This window comes from Cheilinus undulatus, linkage group 21, assembly GCF_018320785.1.
Source record: "Cheilinus undulatus linkage group 21, ASM1832078v1, whole genome shotgun sequence".
NCBI classification, from domain to species: domain Eukaryota; kingdom Metazoa; phylum Chordata; class Actinopteri; order Labriformes; family Labridae; genus Cheilinus; species Cheilinus undulatus.
Genome location: NC_054885.1, coordinates 6504969 through 6523088, shown reverse-complemented (window position 1 = coordinate 6523088; position 18120 = coordinate 6504969). Strand labels below are relative to the sequence as shown.

At 40.7% G+C, this 18120-nt stretch overlaps 1 protein-coding gene across 2 annotated transcripts in view; it reads left to right on the top strand.

Annotated features, from left to right (window-relative positions):
* The window catches only part of LOC121503574 (glutamate receptor ionotropic, NMDA 2B), a 276993-nt gene that overhangs the window by 80355 nt on the left and 178518 nt on the right, over window positions 1-18120 (top strand). For both annotated transcript variants that reach the window (XM_041778041.1, XM_041778042.1), the window contains one exon: window positions 14776-15414. In XM_041778041.1, coding sequence (XP_041633975.1) covers window positions 14776-15414 — 639 coding nt within the window. The remainder of the gene's footprint in view (window positions 1-14775; window positions 15415-18120) is intronic.

The following is an 18120-nucleotide window of genomic DNA, read 5'->3' as shown; positions in this document are numbered from 1 at the left end:
CCTCAGTTTGACTTTAGAATAAATGATGATAAATGATATGTACATAAGGTAAGTATACACTAAAGCTCTGAACAGCAGCCAGACAGGCTTCAACTTTAATTGTACCGGATCTGCTTTGAAAGTATTGACATATATAACTGTAAATCATCAGCATAACAATGAAACGTAATCCCAAAAGAATGCAAAATTTGATCCGAAGGTGTTCATGGAACAATAACAACACTGGACCCAATACAGACCCCTGTGGCAAGACATGCCTAACAGCACAAGACTCAGAGAGCATAAACGTTCACTTTCAACACTGATCAACAAAGTCGGTTAAAAAACTACGACTAAATACAGACCAATAGAAGCTATGATTTAGCTAGCAAAGCACAGCTAGGTTATGAGCCCTAAACAGTCCTTTTTTTTTAAGAAAAACAAACTTATTTTGAAATATTTTAGTGGAACTTATTAGTAAGCAGCTTACCATGGAGATAAAAGAAAGTGCAGACTGGCTACAAGACCAGTGTTGCAATGCTCAAGTCTGCAGGGGGCGCTCATACTACAAAAGTACCAGTCCCCGTGGAAACTCATAAGCACCCATTATAACGAGTATTTACACAATCAAAGTGAAATAAAGATGACAATAAACAGTGCTACATTAAAAACATAGGCTTTTAGCAGACAGAAAAAGCCACACTCCTCCTTTTCTTCTCTGTGCTTTGAATAAAACGAGCTTTGACTAAAGAATTACCCTCCTGAGTCGCCTCAAGTATGCGTGGGTTTGACGTAACAGCCAATTTTTCAACCTCGGGGTACTCATTCTGCTGCTGCTGCTCCCGATATGAGACCCTCTCATCATGACGTCCTCATTTCAATTAAAAGGAGAAGCGGAGCCGTGCAGCACGCATGACTGAGCCGTTCACATAATGTACTTCGCACCGTGACGGTTTGAAGTCATCCGTGGAGATCGCCTTCATGTGACGTCTTCTGCTGTCTCTCTAAATATCAAACCGAGTAATAAATGTGAAAAATTACCCGTCGCCTCTGTCCTGCAGTTTTTATGCAAATAGCACCATCGACAAACCTGACACTTAGCTCATAATGAGAAGAGGGCGACGAGAGAGGGAGCGGGCGGGAGGGAGAGATAGATAAGTGGGAGAATTGAGAGGAGGCATTGTTCGAAGAGACAAAATGATAAAGCACGGGGAGAAAGAGATAAATAGAGTTAAAATGGGAGAAAACAAAATAAAAGAGGATGACAGAGGAGGAGAGGGAGGAAGACAGACACTTTTATGTAGGGCTGGGCAATATGGCAGGTTTTTCAGATACTGTATGCCAATATATTTTTAAGGGGGATATGGGTAAGACAACAGTTTATGTTGATGTTTATGGGAATAAAGATAGAAGTCAGGCTTTTTGCTCTGTAAAAAGGTTATTTACCAATAGAACGTAAAAATCAAATGGGACTGATACCACAGCAAAAAGAGAGCAGTCCTAAAGCTCCAGTGTTTGATCATTTGTTTTTAATCGTCATGTACTGCCTGGGGGCTCTCCAAGGTACATGATCACAGGATAGTGAAAGCCCAATGACCCTGACCTTTGACCTGTAACCTCCAACATCTAATCTGTTTCTCCTTGAGTCAGAGTAGAAATTTGTGCAGTTTGAAGAAAATCCCTCCAAGCACTCTTGAAATATTGCAGCTACAAGCAAGGGATGAACATGTGGCCCAATCGCCTTGACCTTTGACCTCCAAAATTCAATCAGTTAATCACAGAGTCAGCGTGGACATCTGTGCTAAAAAATGTCTTGACCTTTGGCATACAACCTTCAAAATCTTGAGATATTCTTTGTACCTGTAAGGGGTGAAAAAGAGGTTCAATAACCTTGATATCTGACCTACAACTGTCTAAATCAGTGGTTCTCAACCTTGGGGACACTGAGAGAGGGTCTCCAGTTGCCCTAAAAAAACTAATAACATTTTTTGAATTACGCTGTTGCCACTTTACACCAATTTTGTAAATTTTTTACCCCCTTTCATCATTTTTTTCACACCAATTTTAACACATTTTTATCATTTAGCCTAACACCTATTTTTTTCAGTTTTAAACTCTTTTCACCACTTTTTTTTCTGCCTGTTTTTGCAACTTCTAAACCAATTGTTGTTGACTTATCATTGGTACTACTGACCCCTTTTCACCACTTTTTACTTCCAGTTTTTCCCATTTTAACCCCATTTCACCATTTGATATGCCAATTTCTGCTATCTTAACCAATTTCTGCCAGTATCTGCTCATTTTTTCTTTCTCAGTTAACCCTTTTTTTCCATTTTTTAAAATTAACTATACATCCCATTTCACCAAATTTCCACCCATTTTTTGCCAATTTAAAGCCATTTTTAACTCCCCTTTACCACTGAATTCCCATTTTTGCCACTTTAACCCATTTCGGCTACCTTTAAAATCCAATGTCACCACCTTTTCCACCATTTTTTGCCATTATTAACCCATTGTAGCAATTTTAAACCAATTTTTATTCCTTTTTATAACAAAAGGGATTTGCATTTTTAAGAAGGCTATTTACTAAACAAAAAGTATTTTTTTTCTTTGATGAGAGTGGTTATTTTTTCAGGTTAAAATGAAATATGGATATCACAGCTTGACTTTACAGTGGACCATGGTTTTGCTGACCTCCCTGGGCCTCCAGTTTGGCTGGGAGCCAGAAAGCTCTCCCTTTTATCCCCCTAATGGACCGCCTTGTCTTCACATGACTATTCTAAATTGTGCATGGCTGTGTTCAGCCATCTTCAGGTGCAGCGGGGGTCCCCAGTCTCTGGCACCTTTATTTCGGGGTTGCAGGCTGAAAAGGTTGAGAACCACTGATCTAAATAAGGAATGTCAAAACTATGGCCTAGGGGCCAAATGCGGACCACAGTCCAATTTTGATCGGCCTGCAGCAAATTCTAGAAATAAAATGAAATATGGCCAACATTTGAACCTTGAGCTTGTGCTTGAATGTATTGTATTTTATAGTTTCAGCACAAGACTGTGCAACAATGCTAATTCTGTAAAGAAACGTCTCAACAAAAACACTTTATTGATGTGTTTTTTGTGACTTAACTGAGACAACATATACATGGTAAAAATATTGGCCATCAGAATAGATGTATCTTGAGTTCTAACTCCTGACATGATCTGATCAGAATCCCCAAAAACCTGGAACCTGGTACTCTGCCCCCATCAGCTGATGGTCTGCTGATTTTTCCTAAGCACGCTATTGGCTAATCGCTCTGATATGCTCTTGCCAAGCTCTGCCCCTCTCTCTGCAAGCTCTTGCAACCCTCCTCCACCCCCCTCCTTTATTCTGCACAAGAATGGCTCAGAGAGGTGGACAAATGGACAGAAAACCAACAACACTGATTGTTTAACAGTGATTAAACATTTGGAAAAGTCACCCAAACCGGCAAAAAGAGAGGTTTGAGAAATCTGACTGAAGATCATTTAGTTTCTGTAGTTGTACCATGTACCTATGACATTTAATACGTTAAAAATTGTTGAAAACCTACAACATAACAATTTTTGATAACTTAAAATACAAAAATTACAAATCCTGGGTGTCCAGAACTTTTGTTTTTGTTGCTGAAGTGTCAAAGAGGTTTTTTTACCTCTTGATTTTTACCAGGATCATCTAAGAGTTTAAATTCCAGGTGTTTTGGCAAAGATATACGAACATGTGTCATGTATTACCATTCAGCTAAGCAGCATTGATATGATTTACTGCCCAGTCCTACTTTCTCTATGCAGATTGGTCCCAAAGCCTGTGAGGATTGGTGATTGGCCGGTTTGTTTCAGTGAGGGGGCTGTTGTGAGTGGCTGCTTCAGAACATCATGTACAGACGCAGGTCCAAACACACAATCACACACTCTTAGACTCGCAGCGCCTTCCACCTCCACAGCAGGCTGCACAGACCGGCTGCCTGAATATTTATCAGAGCGTTTCTTACTGACTTCACACATTCAAACCAGCATTTCTTTCATAATCCCACGTATCGCCAGTTCTCCAGACCGGCCAGCTGATTCTCCGCCTCATCTGCATGCAGCGTAGTCACCTGCCGCTGGTCACATCCCCGGGGCCGCAGGGGGGGCTCGCCTTCTCTAAATGTGACCACAGACTGATGCATGGTTTTAATATCGTCACACGCCGCCCTCCGTTGAATCAATTTCGAATCAAAAGACGCCTCATGGCTGCAGATTAATGTTCAGGTTACATTTTTCATCAGAACTGAAAAAAACCATAAATGTCAGCTCTTAAGATGCATTAGAGAGAGCATGCCTGTTCTGTTCACAACCTTTTACAGCGAATTTATCAAATACACACACCTGCTGCACAAAAACACACAAAGCATCCTGTTATCTGTGGAGTTTTACCATGAAAATATGTCATGATTGGAGCAGAGTGCTTCTCATTAGGGCTGGGTGATCATATCTGCTTCCAGTAGGTCTCTGTGTGCAAAAGATGTCAATAAAGTCCAGTTTAGAGCCCTTTGGTTCATCTGAAAGCCTCAGCATTAACAGAGCTAATTTTCCTGATGGTGTGTTGACCGCACTGCCCTGCATTTAACGCATGCATGTCTCTGCTGTGAATCCCTCTGTATTTACAACTGAATGATTTATGGTGGATGAAACTGAAAACATACAGAGTGCAGCCAATTACAGAGCAGTAATGTCTGCGTCATGCTTCATATCCTCGGCTCTGTCAATGTTTCCACCACAGCAGCGTGAGCCATGTTAGCTCTGACGTTCATTAATGACCGTTATCACTCTTTATCGTCCGTTTGGGCCCACTTAGTACCTGCTTACATTTGGTAAGGGAGGGTAACTACCTGAAACATGATGTTCTTACCTAAGTGGTTGTTATTTCTGTGTAACAACAGAGGACGGAGGGGACTTAAAGGAGCACAATCAGGAATATGCTCTACCGCATGGCTCTGAATAACATCCACATTTAAATGTCATCATGGCTTCACATCCCTCAAGAGTGCATTTGACAGGGTTGTTACTGAGAAAATGCATCATCTCTGGATGATAAATTGTGTTTTTAGAAGAAACTCAGCAATTCTTCAACATTAAATCAACGTGGATCAGTAAAGATGTGGTAGGAAAAAGCAGAAACAAGATTATAAAAACAATATACCTCCAATGAATACGATAAAAATGAACCATTTGTAAAAAAAAACAAACAAAAGATGTGCAAAAAATTTGCAAAATAACAGAATTAATATTACTAATATTAATGTACTTTCAATACTATAATTGATTTAGGCTACATGAATGAATGTACTGTCATACTTAAATACACACTGGAGACTTATCATGGATTTTGAGTGTCCAGCAGTCCAGCTCTAACATTTTAGTCTCATCTAGTCACCTTGGCAAAAACTAAACTTGCTTTTCATTTCGATTTTATCACCTGAAATCTATTTTTAGCTACTCATTAAGTTGTCTTCCTCATGCATAAAGGTGGGCAACAAACATTTTGGTCATAGTGTTGGTTCAACTAAACGTGGTTCCCAAACAGGGGTCCAGGACTCCATTAGGGGGACGCAGAAGATTTCAGAGGGTTGCAAGGCTCTGTCTGATTTCAGGTTGTTAAAATTAGATATGCACATATTAACAGAAATCATGATATAAATCGTTTAATTAATTCATGCAATGGTTTTTGGGTAAGAGAGTTTTTGCTTAGGGCAGGGGTGTCCACACTATGGCTCGGGGGCCAAATGCAGCCCATGGTCCATTTTTGATTGGCCTGCAACACATTTTTTTGTGTTTTTTTTTTAAATTTATTTTTGGCCTTTTTGTGCCTTTATTTTACGGAGGAGGACAGTGGATAGAGCCAAGAGCCTCAAGTTTTCCTTGGTACAAGTAGGAAAAAGATTGGGAACCACTGAACTTACCCAGCACTGTATTGGAGATGGACCGGAGCATGCTGTGGAACTGCACAATCTCACTGGAAAGGGAGCATTTTGCTCCACAGTCCGCTTTGCATGCAAATCCTGTCGCAGACGGAGTATGTTGAATTTGAGGGTCAAAGTGCAGGCTGCAGCCAGACATCTAAAAAGTTTTGAAAGCCAATAAAATTCTAAATTCATTATAGTTTTAAAAGTACATGTCCACTGTTTTAATTTAGAGGATGATTTCTCCTAATAATGGAGAAAAGCTGTTAAAAGTGGTCCTCATAACACTTTAAGTGATCCCTGAATCATTTTGGGTAGCTTGCAGTGCAAACCAGGAAGACAACTTTTAACAGCTTTTCTCCCTCATTAAGTAAAATCGATCCATTGAAGACAAGCATCTAATGTTTGAATGCATGTCCATAGTGCTTCCATAAAACTCCACACTGATATATTGCTCTCTATACTTTTACTGCAGTGTTGAACTGTCTTAATGAAATGGCAGACCTTTGTCAGGCCTAATGTCTGTTCAGGAAACCGTGTCTGTGCGTCTAAACCTGAGGCTCTGGGCTGGTAGAGGCGATCTGCGATCCGCTGGTGTGTGAGTGATGCGGCTGCTGTGTGCGCTGGTGTGTCTAACAGAGGAAATGGTGGGTGAGACGGGGGTGAGACGCGGGGGCCGGCTGACAGGGAATCGGGGTCGTTTAGTGTCATCACCTCGCCCGTGTAATCTCCAGTTTAATACTCGCCTTTTGTGTTTCTTTATGAGACACGCTTCGACTCACTGTGAGACGCTTTAATGATCTCGTCTTTCTGAATGATCATTGGAGTTACACAGACTGCTGGCTAATATAATCTCAACCCCGGGGATGTGTGTCTCTGTGTGTGTGTTGGAGTGAGTGTGTCGAGTGTGTGCAGCTGCGGGCTACTGGAGGGCAGACTGGGGTTGGTGTGAGTGCATAGGCCTAAAAAAAGCGAGTTTTTCTCTATGTGATTCATGTTAAAACTGTGTTGATCTCAAACTGACCTGCTGCAGGACTCCATCACACTTGAATGATCAGTATCAGTCTTAAAACAGGGGTTTATTGCTTGTATGCGTGTGCATTTCTTTTCCATGTACATTTTTTTAAAAGAGCACTTTATATGACCCGCAGAGAAATTAACCTTGTGCTGAAGGTATAATTTTGTGTAATATAGCAACAAAAAGGACTTAAGGCTTTCAAAAACTTCAGATCATCTGAGAATCTGGTGGTTTTTGGGCAAAGATGTCAAATTTTTGGCTTAACTTCTGAGATGATAAAGTCGTACATTTACAAGAAAATAAACTAAGAATTTCTGAGTTTAAAAAGTTGGAAATTTAGAAGGAAAAACTCAAATTTCCAATTTTTTTAATGTCTTAGTTTTTGATGTTACAAATTCAAAAATTTTAAGTTTTTAAAATTGTAAATTTAGAACTGTGTAAAGCAAAAAATGACTGAAAACCAACCTGAAAATTGTTGGATTTGGACTTTTTGCCTTTATAATTGGCTGATCTTCATTTAAACCCTCACCTATGGTCCTGAGCTCTGGGTAGTGGTTGATAGAATGAGATTGTGGATTGAGGTGGTTTGGGCATCTGATCAGGTCACCTCCCTGTGGTCTCCAGGGCACATCAAACTGGAAGGAGACCCCGAGGTAGACCCAGGACTCGCTGGAAGGATTATATATCTCATCTGACCTGGGAATACCCAGATGGGAGCTGGAAAATGTTTCTGGGGAGAGCATTGTCTGGGTGGACTTGCTTACCCTGCTGCCTCTGCAACCCAGGCCCAGATAAGCGTAAGAAAATGGATGGATGGATAGTTTTATCATCTTAAAAAATGTAAATGTTGGTTGACATACATTTATGGCTTTTGAGGGAAAAAAAAAAGTTTTTCTCATAATTTTGATTTTTTTTTGTTGTTATTTTTGCTTCTTTAGTGCTTTTATCCAATAAAGGAGAACAGTGGATAGAGTCGGAAACAGAGACAAGAGCGGGGGAGACATGCGGTAAAAGGCGTCAGGCCTTATTCGAACCCTATGTACATGGGGCGCTTCTTAAACCACTAGGCCACCTGCACCCCAATTTTGCAACTTTTAAAACCCAAGAATTTAGAGTTGTCTTGCTTTTCTTTGCTTTTTTTTTTCTTTTTTCATGAGTGACCCTAGTTCACTATTGTAGTAATGGATAATTTATGCATGCATGAGTTTTATCCACCAACATGCCTCCACTGTTCTTAACCTACAGCATACTTGCTTGTTGAGCTCATATTACAACCAGAGCTGGGCATGCCTGCTACCTCATTTTGTCTTTTCACTCTGACTGGGCAGTAATGAAAGTGACAGAATAATCGTCCAATCATCTTCGAAGAGTTTTCTGAAAAGTCCTGCCTTTCCCAAACACTTCTTAAACAGACTCTCCTGCATACCAGGCAATGTTACTGTTGCTATCACTAGCTATGCCAGGCAGTTTGCAATATATTCAACACAGTGCATTTATTTTCCTTATCAAATGCAAAACTGTGAAATTGGTTTTAGGTTGCCCAAACCTGCAGCAGACTGTTGAATTTTAACATTGCATGGAAATAATCACTTAATCTGTCTGTACGTTGTGTTTTCCTGTTTCTGTGTTTGATTTAGTTGAAATGAATGTAAAATAAAAAGATAATGTAAGAATCATGGCCACGTGGGAGTACATTGTAGGACTTAATTTTTGTGAACGCTGAGATATATCTCTTTTTTTTTTTTTTTTTTTTTACATTTGTAGAAACGGACATCTCTGTGATAAACTTCCCATCCAAGGTGCTGCTGTGATAAATAATCCCATTTTAAGGACTTACAGGAGAATTAACACTACATGCATTGCATTAACATGATCAATACTTCCTGCAAACGTGTGCATGCATTATTAAGTGTGTGCATTCTTGAAGTCTGTGCAAGCTCTGTGCTGATATTAGCCTTAGAATAGCTGATGTTAAATAAAACCCAGTGTTAGGACTGACAGGTGAATATTCCCACACACGTGGACTCCATCATCACATTTATAGATCATTCCCTCTCTTGGAAGTGTGTTTGTGAGTTTGTTTGCCCTCAGATTAAGTGTGGCTGAGGCCTTGGTGCTGCTCTTTGCCTTGTGATTATCTTCCATGTTAAATAAACCCAGTTTAAGGACTTACAGGAGAGTGAACTGTACATCATTATCACGTTTACATGATCAATTCTAAGTACAGAAACGGTGTGTGCTTCTGTATCTCTGTGTCCATCAACTGAGACTGTACGTGTGCGCATGTAGGCCTATTTTAATTGTTGCCATGGAAACAGAGTGCTGCCAGAGAAGTCCAGATTCAAAGAGGGCATCTCTCTCTCTCTTGCTCTCTCTCTCTCTCGCCCTTCTGCTGCTCCTTTCTTCCTCTCCTCTTCACTTTTCTTTCATCTTTTCCGCGTCTCACCAAGGTCCTTCTTGGTTTACGCTCTCCGTCTCGTTTCCTCCCACTCCCCCCCTTCCTCTCTCTGTCTCCTTGCGCCTCTTATCGTCCCTCCCACCTCTCCATCCTTCCTGGAGAGTGGTGCGCAGTTGACTATTAACACAGGGACCTGTAATTAGAGCTGACGAACCACCAGCAATTAGTTCTCCCTTAAGAAGCTGTTCTGTCATCTCTGCATACATCTTTTATCCCTCTCTCAATCTGCATGTTGCCTTTGCTTCCTCTCCTGTCATTCGCTGCCTTATAAGCTGTCATTTTCTCGGGGCCGTTATTGTTTTCCTGTTTTTGTTCGTCTTCGTACCTTCCATCGGCAGTCATGTACGCACACAATGCAGCCAGTCAGAACGACTGTATGAGCAACTACACCCCCATCCTCCCGGGTATCTCTGCCCACAAAAGCAGAGCGAACATCTTATTCCCACAGCTGTACACCTACACCACGTATACGCCGGCGAGCTGAGGACACATGCCCTCCCACACACTCAGATGTAAACACATACAGAACGCTCTAAAGCTGCTTTTTCATGTCTTTGTGTCCAGCTGTGATGTTGAAATCTTTTTTTCTCCTCTTCTATACCAACCTTTCTGGATCTTGCTGTACTGTTAGACGAAAATATCCTCTTTACCCTTCACATATTGACCCCCCAGTACACCCTGTTCAACACATGGGTGCAAACTTAATAACATGAACAAAGGCATATACAAAATAAGAAAATAATAAAGCACAAAAACAGATGTAAATGCAATTAAGCAGATCAAATCTCATTTTTGTAGGGCATGTGCAACTTGCATAAAGTTTTTTTTTTTTTTTTTTTAGGTTTTTTTTTGGGGTTACTTAGAGAGGACAGGGTGGTTGATAGTAAATCATAGGAAATCAGAGAGAGAGGATGGGGAATGACATGTGGGAAATGAGCCATAGGTCAGACTTAAACCCGCCCTGCCTGCTTGGAAGACTAGCTTCTGGACAGATTCATAACCCATAAACAAGGCCATCTTCTCCCTGGGTGTGTGCATCTTTGTGCTTTGCGAATAGTGTCATTTTTAGTGATGCAGCATTTGTAAATCAGAAGCGACATTTGTCAGCCGCATCCCACTGTCAGTGTGGACTAAAACACTAAAAAGAACACCAAAGACTATAGTTTAGGAGGGCCCAAAAGACTAAAGTAGAGAGTTGGACGACCCAAAAGACTGTGGTACACAGTTGGAGCCCTAAACACTAGTGTGGGATTTGAGGGCCCAAAAGACTATAGAATAAAGTTGGAGAGCCTTAAAGAGTGCAAAAATAGGGTTTGAGGGCCCAAAAGACCATAGTATAGGTTTGGAGGGCCCAAAAGACTGTAGTATAGGGTTGGAGGGCCCAAAAGACTATAGTGTAGTGTTGGAGGGCCCAGAAGACTATAGTATAGGGTTGGAGGGCCAAGAAGACTATAGAATAGGGTTGGAGGGCCCAAAAGACCATAGTGTAGTGTTGGAGGGCCCAGAAGACTATAGAATAGGGTTGGAGGGCCCAAAAGACCATAGTGTACAGTTGGAAAGCCCAAGAGACAAGTATAGGATTGTAGAGCCCAAAACTCTATAGTACAGAGCTGGGGGGCCCAAAATGGTATAGTATAGGGTTGTAGGGCACAAGAGACTATAGTGTAGGGTTGAATGACCTAAAACCCTATAGTTTAGGGTTGGAGGGCCCGAAAGGAGTTGTATAGAGTTGGAGACCAAAATTCTATAGTGTAGGGTCCCAAAAGAGGGGCCAAAAAGACTATAGTGTGGGATTTGAGGGCCTAAAAGACTAGAGTATAGGGTTGGAGGGCCCAAAAGATTATTGGATATGGGCTGAGGGCACAAACAACTATTGTACAGGGTTAGATGGCCCAAAAGACAATAGTATAGGGTTGGAGGGTCCAAGAGATGATAGCATAAGATTTGAGGCCCAAGAGGGGCCATGTGATATAGTAATTTGCATGAGCAATGCCACAGACAGGAGCTTGCCTGTTCAGAACTTGGATTTGTTCAGAAAAAGTTGATTTGGTAAAATCAAATAACATGAAGTTCTGAATGGGTGTACAGAAACTCATATTAGAAACATTTCCTTGGAGCAGGAAAAATAAGTCTAAGAATAGATTTAAAAATGATCAGTTATAGTTCCAAATGATCGTACAGCATCAGTCAAATCTCACTCAAGATACAAATATGTCAAATTTCTGTCTTTTGGGCATAAAATGAATGAGTGGATGTGAAGTGAAAGCACTTTTCTATGAGTTCTCAGTCTTTGACCTTAAGTGTGAATAAGGTAAAAAGGAGTTTGACTGTAAATTCTGATTTTTCCTGAGTTCTTCTTATTTTCTTTTTTTCTGTTTCTCTCTGCCCCATATGGCTCTTCCTCCCCTCTGCATCCCCATTAATGAAACGCTCTATAAATAACACAGAGAGGAGCGAGAGAGAGAGAGCTATGGTCAAGTAGAACATGGGAGGGAGGTGAAAAGATGAAGGACAGCAAACGGCGCCGAGTGCTAAACTAGGTCGACGCGGTTAAAAGGGAGGAGGGCGGGTATCATATCAGAGTTCGGAGAGTTGAACCTCACGCCTTGTTGCCAGTCAGGCAATCAATTTCGGGGTCGGTCAGTTTGTCTGTGTGTCACTCATCTCTCTGCAGACAGTTTGTCAGTCAATCGGAGCCGGCGTGGAGCCGTTTTCCCCTCACATCATCTCCCCAGTGAATGCTTTGTTCTTCTCTTGCTCCTCATCTGTCCTAACCTGTCAGGACTAGATCTGCATGAAAAGTCAATTTAATGTCACCATGGCTATAGATGGCAATAAAATAACTAGCCAGTTACACTATTTAGTAACACTGGCACACAGCACAGTGGACAATGGCATCCTGTAAACTGGAGCAGTTTTACGGTAATTTGATTTAAAAAATGGAGATACAGTTATATGAAGGCAGTATAACCTATTCAGCACAGGCATGTGGATGTTAACCTGCTGGTTGTGCTAACACTGCTAACATTAGATCAGATTAGATATGCATCTTAGCTCAGGCTTCTCTTGTTAGAGGAATTATTCCCTTATCTTCCTTAAGCCTGGCACATGCAACAAGATAATCGTGCCATTTTTGGCCAAATTCCCCCCCTACTGATCTAGCTTAGCTAGGACTTAAATACCTGATGGTTCTAAAGGTTATCGTGTCAGATTTCCCGTTGTGTAAGCTGTGTTAAGATTCATCTTTCCTGCCCTGATCTTCTGAAATCATGCAGATTTGTTAAATAAAAGATTGTGCTGTTTGAATCTGTTTGAAAATTAGACATATAAAGAATTAAGAGTAGTATTATAGAAGTTTCCTGAAAATATCTGGGAAGATCCCAGATAAAATACACAAAACTGTAACTGAAAATTCCCTTAATCTTTGACAACTACTACTGGAGAAGGTTGCTGAAAGTATCTGGGAAAAGTCCTGAAAGTCTCTGATTCCTTGTGAATTTTTTTTAAAAAGTTTGATGGGAAATGCCCAAAGAAAACTCTCAAAATATGATTTTTTGGAAAATCCGCATAAGTTTCCTTAAAAATCAAGGAGAAAAAATATTATGAGTTTGGGTAAATTCACTGTGAAAATCTTTAATAATTCCAGGTAAAAATATACAAATTTATTTATATCCTTTGCTGTCAAAAGCTTGACCCACTGAAAACAGCTCCACGACCCCTTTTGGGTCCTGATCTACCAGTTGAGAACCACTGCTCTTCATTATGATGTGTTCAAATGTCACATTAAAATAGAATATTAAGTTTTGATGAGACATTTTAATAAATACAGTTTGAAGTTGAGGAATGTGTTGATATTTTTTTAACTCAAGCTTTACTCAGTTTAGACCAGTGTTACTCAACCCTGCTCAACCAAAGAGCCACATTGCTGAAAAATACCTTTGCAAGAGCCACCATCTAAGTGGTGAAAATTGGCAAAAATGGATTAAAGTGGCAATAAGAATAAGTGAAAGGGGGCAAAATGGTCAAAAAGCAGCAAAAAATGGTGAAAAGGGGCAAAATCAGCATAAAATGCCTAATACTGGGTAAAAAGTGAAAAACTGAGGGAGAGAAAGTGGCAAAAAAGAACAGAAAGTGGTCAAATTTGGGTGAGAAGTGACAAAAATTGTGTTGCAGGTAGCAAAAATGGTCAAAAAGTGGTAAAAACATGACAAAAAATGAGTGGAAAGTGGCTTAAATTGGCAAATGGCAGCAAAAGGCGGGACAATGGGCAAGAAACAGCAAAGAGTGGAAACAATTTGGGGAAACGTGGTATTTTATTCGCAAAAGGCAGCTTAAATGGGTGAAAAGTGGCAAAAATGGAAAAAAATTGCAAATAACAAGAAGCAAGATAAAAGAGGTGGCAAAAAGAAGTGACTAAAGTGGACTTAAAGCAGTAAAAATTGAATAAAAGTGGCAAAACATAAGCAAATAAGGGCAATGAAAAATATATAGACAAATTTAAAATCTGACAATTAAAGCCAACTGTATAAGTGTGGGAAACAAACTGATTAGTGTGACTTGCAATGGATAATTTCTGAGATCAAAGTTTCACTTTATAAGGTTTTCTGGGGAATAATGTTATAAATTAAGACATAAAAGAGCGACATGTGGCTCAAGAGCTACACGTTGAGTATTTCTGGATTAGACCAATCCTGTTGTAAATATCTGTCATCATTTTGTCTTCACACCAAGCAATAGAAAAGTATTGATAGTGGTGCCGATAAGGGCTCAGATCAATAAGGAGTATCAATAAGGGTATCAGTATCAATAAAAATCATTGATCTCCATCCCTAATATGCAGTGACACAAACAAAATGATTGCAAAATTAAAGTGAAGAATTCACCATTATGGATGAAAATGTTCAGTGATCCCACAGAGTTAAAATATCAGATTGGCTCACTTTCAGACACATGGCGTCAAAAATGATGAAACGTTTTGTCATCCTGACTCAGGACACCAGCACTCATCTGCAGGGAGAGTTTATATCCTCCATAATACATACCATAAAGCTCCCTCTGAACATTTTACATGAATTATTGATCCCTGTGATATTATACACAAACTATGCACCATCAGACCGTGGATCTGTGTGTGTTGATGCAGTATTTATATGTGACCTCTTCACTCATATGTCTTTGACTCGTTAAAGCCTCGTTTTTCCACTCGCTGGCCCATTTCTGCAGAATGATGTTGATATGCACTGATTCATGTGATGCATGTAGCCTCTCGGCGATTCTCTTTATTTAATCAATGTAACGTGGAGTTATGTTAACCTCCGTCTTCTCTTTCTTTTTCTGCTCCTCTTCCTTCTCCATCTCTCCAGGTAATACTCTCCCACTCCTCCACCATGCCTGTCCACGGCTGCTGCAGCCCCTCCCTGCCTCATGGCCAAGCAGAGGCCTCCACCTCCGCCCCCTCACTCGTCCAGAAGCAGGAGAGGCGAGTCCGACCCCTACCCCAGCCCCCGCCTCCGTCGCTCCCCGGCCGCCACAGCGCCTCTCTCCGCCTCCCCCTCCTACTCCTCCTGCTCTGCCTTCTCCACCTGCCCCCGGCCTGCCACTCACGGAGAGAGAAGGGCGGGGGAGGCGGTGGCGGCCACTACATCCCGATCCCTCAGCCCCCGCCTCACCACATGGCCCTTCCCAACATCTTGCGTGGCCTCAGCATCGCCGTCGTCCTGGTGGGGAACTCCAGCGAGATGGCGCTGACGGGGGCTCGGGAGAAGGAGGACTTTCTGCACATGGCACCCAACGTGGAGGTGCTGACCATGAATGAAACGGACCCTAAGAGCATCATCAAGAGCATCTGTGACCTCATGACGGAGCACTGGCTGCAGGGCGTGGTGTTCGGGGACGACACCGACCAGGAGGCCATCGCCCAAATCCTTGACTTCATCTCAGCGCAGACGCACATCCCCATCCTCGGAGTCCGCGGCGGCTCCTCCATGATCATGGCTGCCAAGGTAGGACGCTAAAAGTCTTATCAGACAGTACTTCTTCTACAAAAACAAAAACATCATGCCTCAATCTGCTGTCGGAAGTGAGTGTGGGTGGTTTGAGTGTTAAAAAACAAAGATAGACTCACCTTGGCGACAGTGAATGCTAAGTGTTGGTCAGCACAGATAAAATGTTGTTTCCTGCACTTATCTCTTCCTGCCCCCACAGTTTAAAATGCTCACTCTGAAGATTGTCACAGGAAGTGGCTCACAGGATAAAAACAGTCTTGATTGTGCTGGTTTAGCTCAGTGATTTGAGTTTGTCTTGGTGTATAGAAGCCAAAACCCTTGATGCAACAGCCTCCAGTTTGAGTCTATCCCTCAGCGCTTTGCTGGGTACTGTCCTGGCTCATTCCTCCTCGTATTTGCTGCCCCAAACTTTAGACCTGCAGATTTCACTGTTGCATAAAGCAACTTCATGAAACTAAAACCAAAAAACAGGGACACAACAAACAAGACGCCTTTGGCTGGAGGGCCATTTGCTTTTGACCTTACATTTGCATTCACTTCTGGCCCCATCATGCACTTTTTTCTAAATTGAATGCAGCCACCTGTGATATGTGTTGGAGGATACCTCTAGAGCAGTGGTTCTCAGTGTTGAGGTCAGGACCCCCTTGGGGGTCATGAAACACTCAGAGAGGGTCACCAGATGCCTTAAAAAACAAAGAATATTTTCTAAATGACTTAAAATGTATATTTTAGCTATTTTAATGAAAACATATGCATGAAATTAGTCAAATGTATAAATAAAAACATGGTCATTTGGCGAGATTTACATTGAAAAAAAAAAAAAAAAACACTGTAAAAAGTAAGCCTGCACACAGAGTCAGCTGGGCCCCTGGCAAACCTGGAGAATGAGTCCTCCCCAGAGATTTATTGATAGTAGCAATGCATGTCTTTTTTCAGCAGCTTTAGTGCTAGTGTCCTGAATAACTGTTCCCTGTTATGGGGCTCTAATATTGAAAATATCTATTTATGCCACTTTTTATCCACTTTCCCAACCAATTTTGCTGCTGTCATATGCCACTTTTCATAATTTTTTGCAAATTTGGAACAGTTTTTGTTTTTTATACCCACTTTTGCCACTTGCCACCAATTTTGCCTAGTTTTAACCAATTTTCATCACTTTTTCCCACCATTTTTTCCCAAATTGTAACACATTTTTGACACTTAAAATGCACATTTGTTCATTTTTGCCTATTGTGTTGACCCATCCTGACACAGTCATTAAATAATGTAAACTAGCTAATGTTAGCTGATTAGCAAGGTTAAAATAGTTGTAGAGTTTTCATTAGTTTTTATTTTTATGGTTTTTTTTTATCTTTTGCTTTGAATTTCATTTTAGTTTTTACTGCTGTTTTTTTTAGTTTTATTTAGTTTATATTTTGCGAAAATGCTTTGAGTATACAAAAACGCTTCATTTTATTTTATTTTATTAATTCTATTAAATTTAAGTCAGTTTTGTACGCACACAATACAGTTTTAATTAGTTTTTGTTTTACAATAACTTTATTTATCCCCGCAAGGAAATTCAACAATAATTCAATAATTTTTTATTTGTAAAGCTTAGTTTTTATTTGGTTTCTGTTGACTAAAATGTTTTTTTTGATTTTAGTTATTTAGTTAGTTCTAGCTAAGGATAATAACCTTGCTGATTAGCACTCATTTATGCTTTAATTTGAAAGATTTCTTGCCCTTTGCTTCTCAAACAGCAGCATTATTAATCCAAACACATCAAAATGCATAAAAACTGTCCGTACTTTTGTGGATTTTCATCCCGATGGCTTTGGGGAAGAATTTGTCACTAGTGTAGATATACTGATGATTTATATAGTGTCCCTGTGTCAAAACCTTACAGTTTAGAGTAATATCCCTGTGTTTCTGCAGTTTCCTAGAGATGCAAACGTGTCGTTTTGAAGTTTCAACAAATAAAAAGGCAGGTGCTACAGCATCACATAGTGTTTAATGGATAGAGGGCACTGTGCTAAGCTCTGTTTGGCCTCCTCTGCAGTGGTCACATGACCGAGAGCTGTGAAGCATTTCCTGTTGGTGTTGTTTAGTGAACAGCAAATGTATCTCCAGCCGTACATCTTTGGCAAACAAGTGAATCAGTGTTTAGAAATCAACACTCAGACTGTCAGTTTTAATGATGCAGGGAAGTGTTTGGTGTTTTGGTGAAGTGTGAGGCTGAGAATGTGCATTTTTGTGTCTGGATGACATTTTCAGCTTGGAGATTAAATAATCATCATTTTTAATTCTACTGTATAAGCAATCATAAAAAAAACAAAGTTGTTAAAATGCTGCTGCAGCCCACGATGAAATGTTTTCGTGAACCCAACTCCCTGCAGATTTGATTTTGATTGCTAAAACTTTGCTGTCAATCACTGCTGTGTTTACGTCACTTCTCTGACATCTCACCCCACAGTTTTTCTTCGCTTTAAAACATCGATTTAAAGACTCCAGCTCTAGGACGACAGCTTCAGCTGCAGAAAAAGTTCTGCTCTTTATATCTGTCTGAAATTAGTTTATCAGGTTGCAGTTGTTCCTCAGACCCAAGAAAGATTAAACAGGGCTTCACTTTGTACTAAAAATACACTCCAGCTTGAAAACTTCAACCTTCTTCCTCCAATGATAATTGTTGCTGGTACTGCTCCAACAGAAGATTTCTAACCC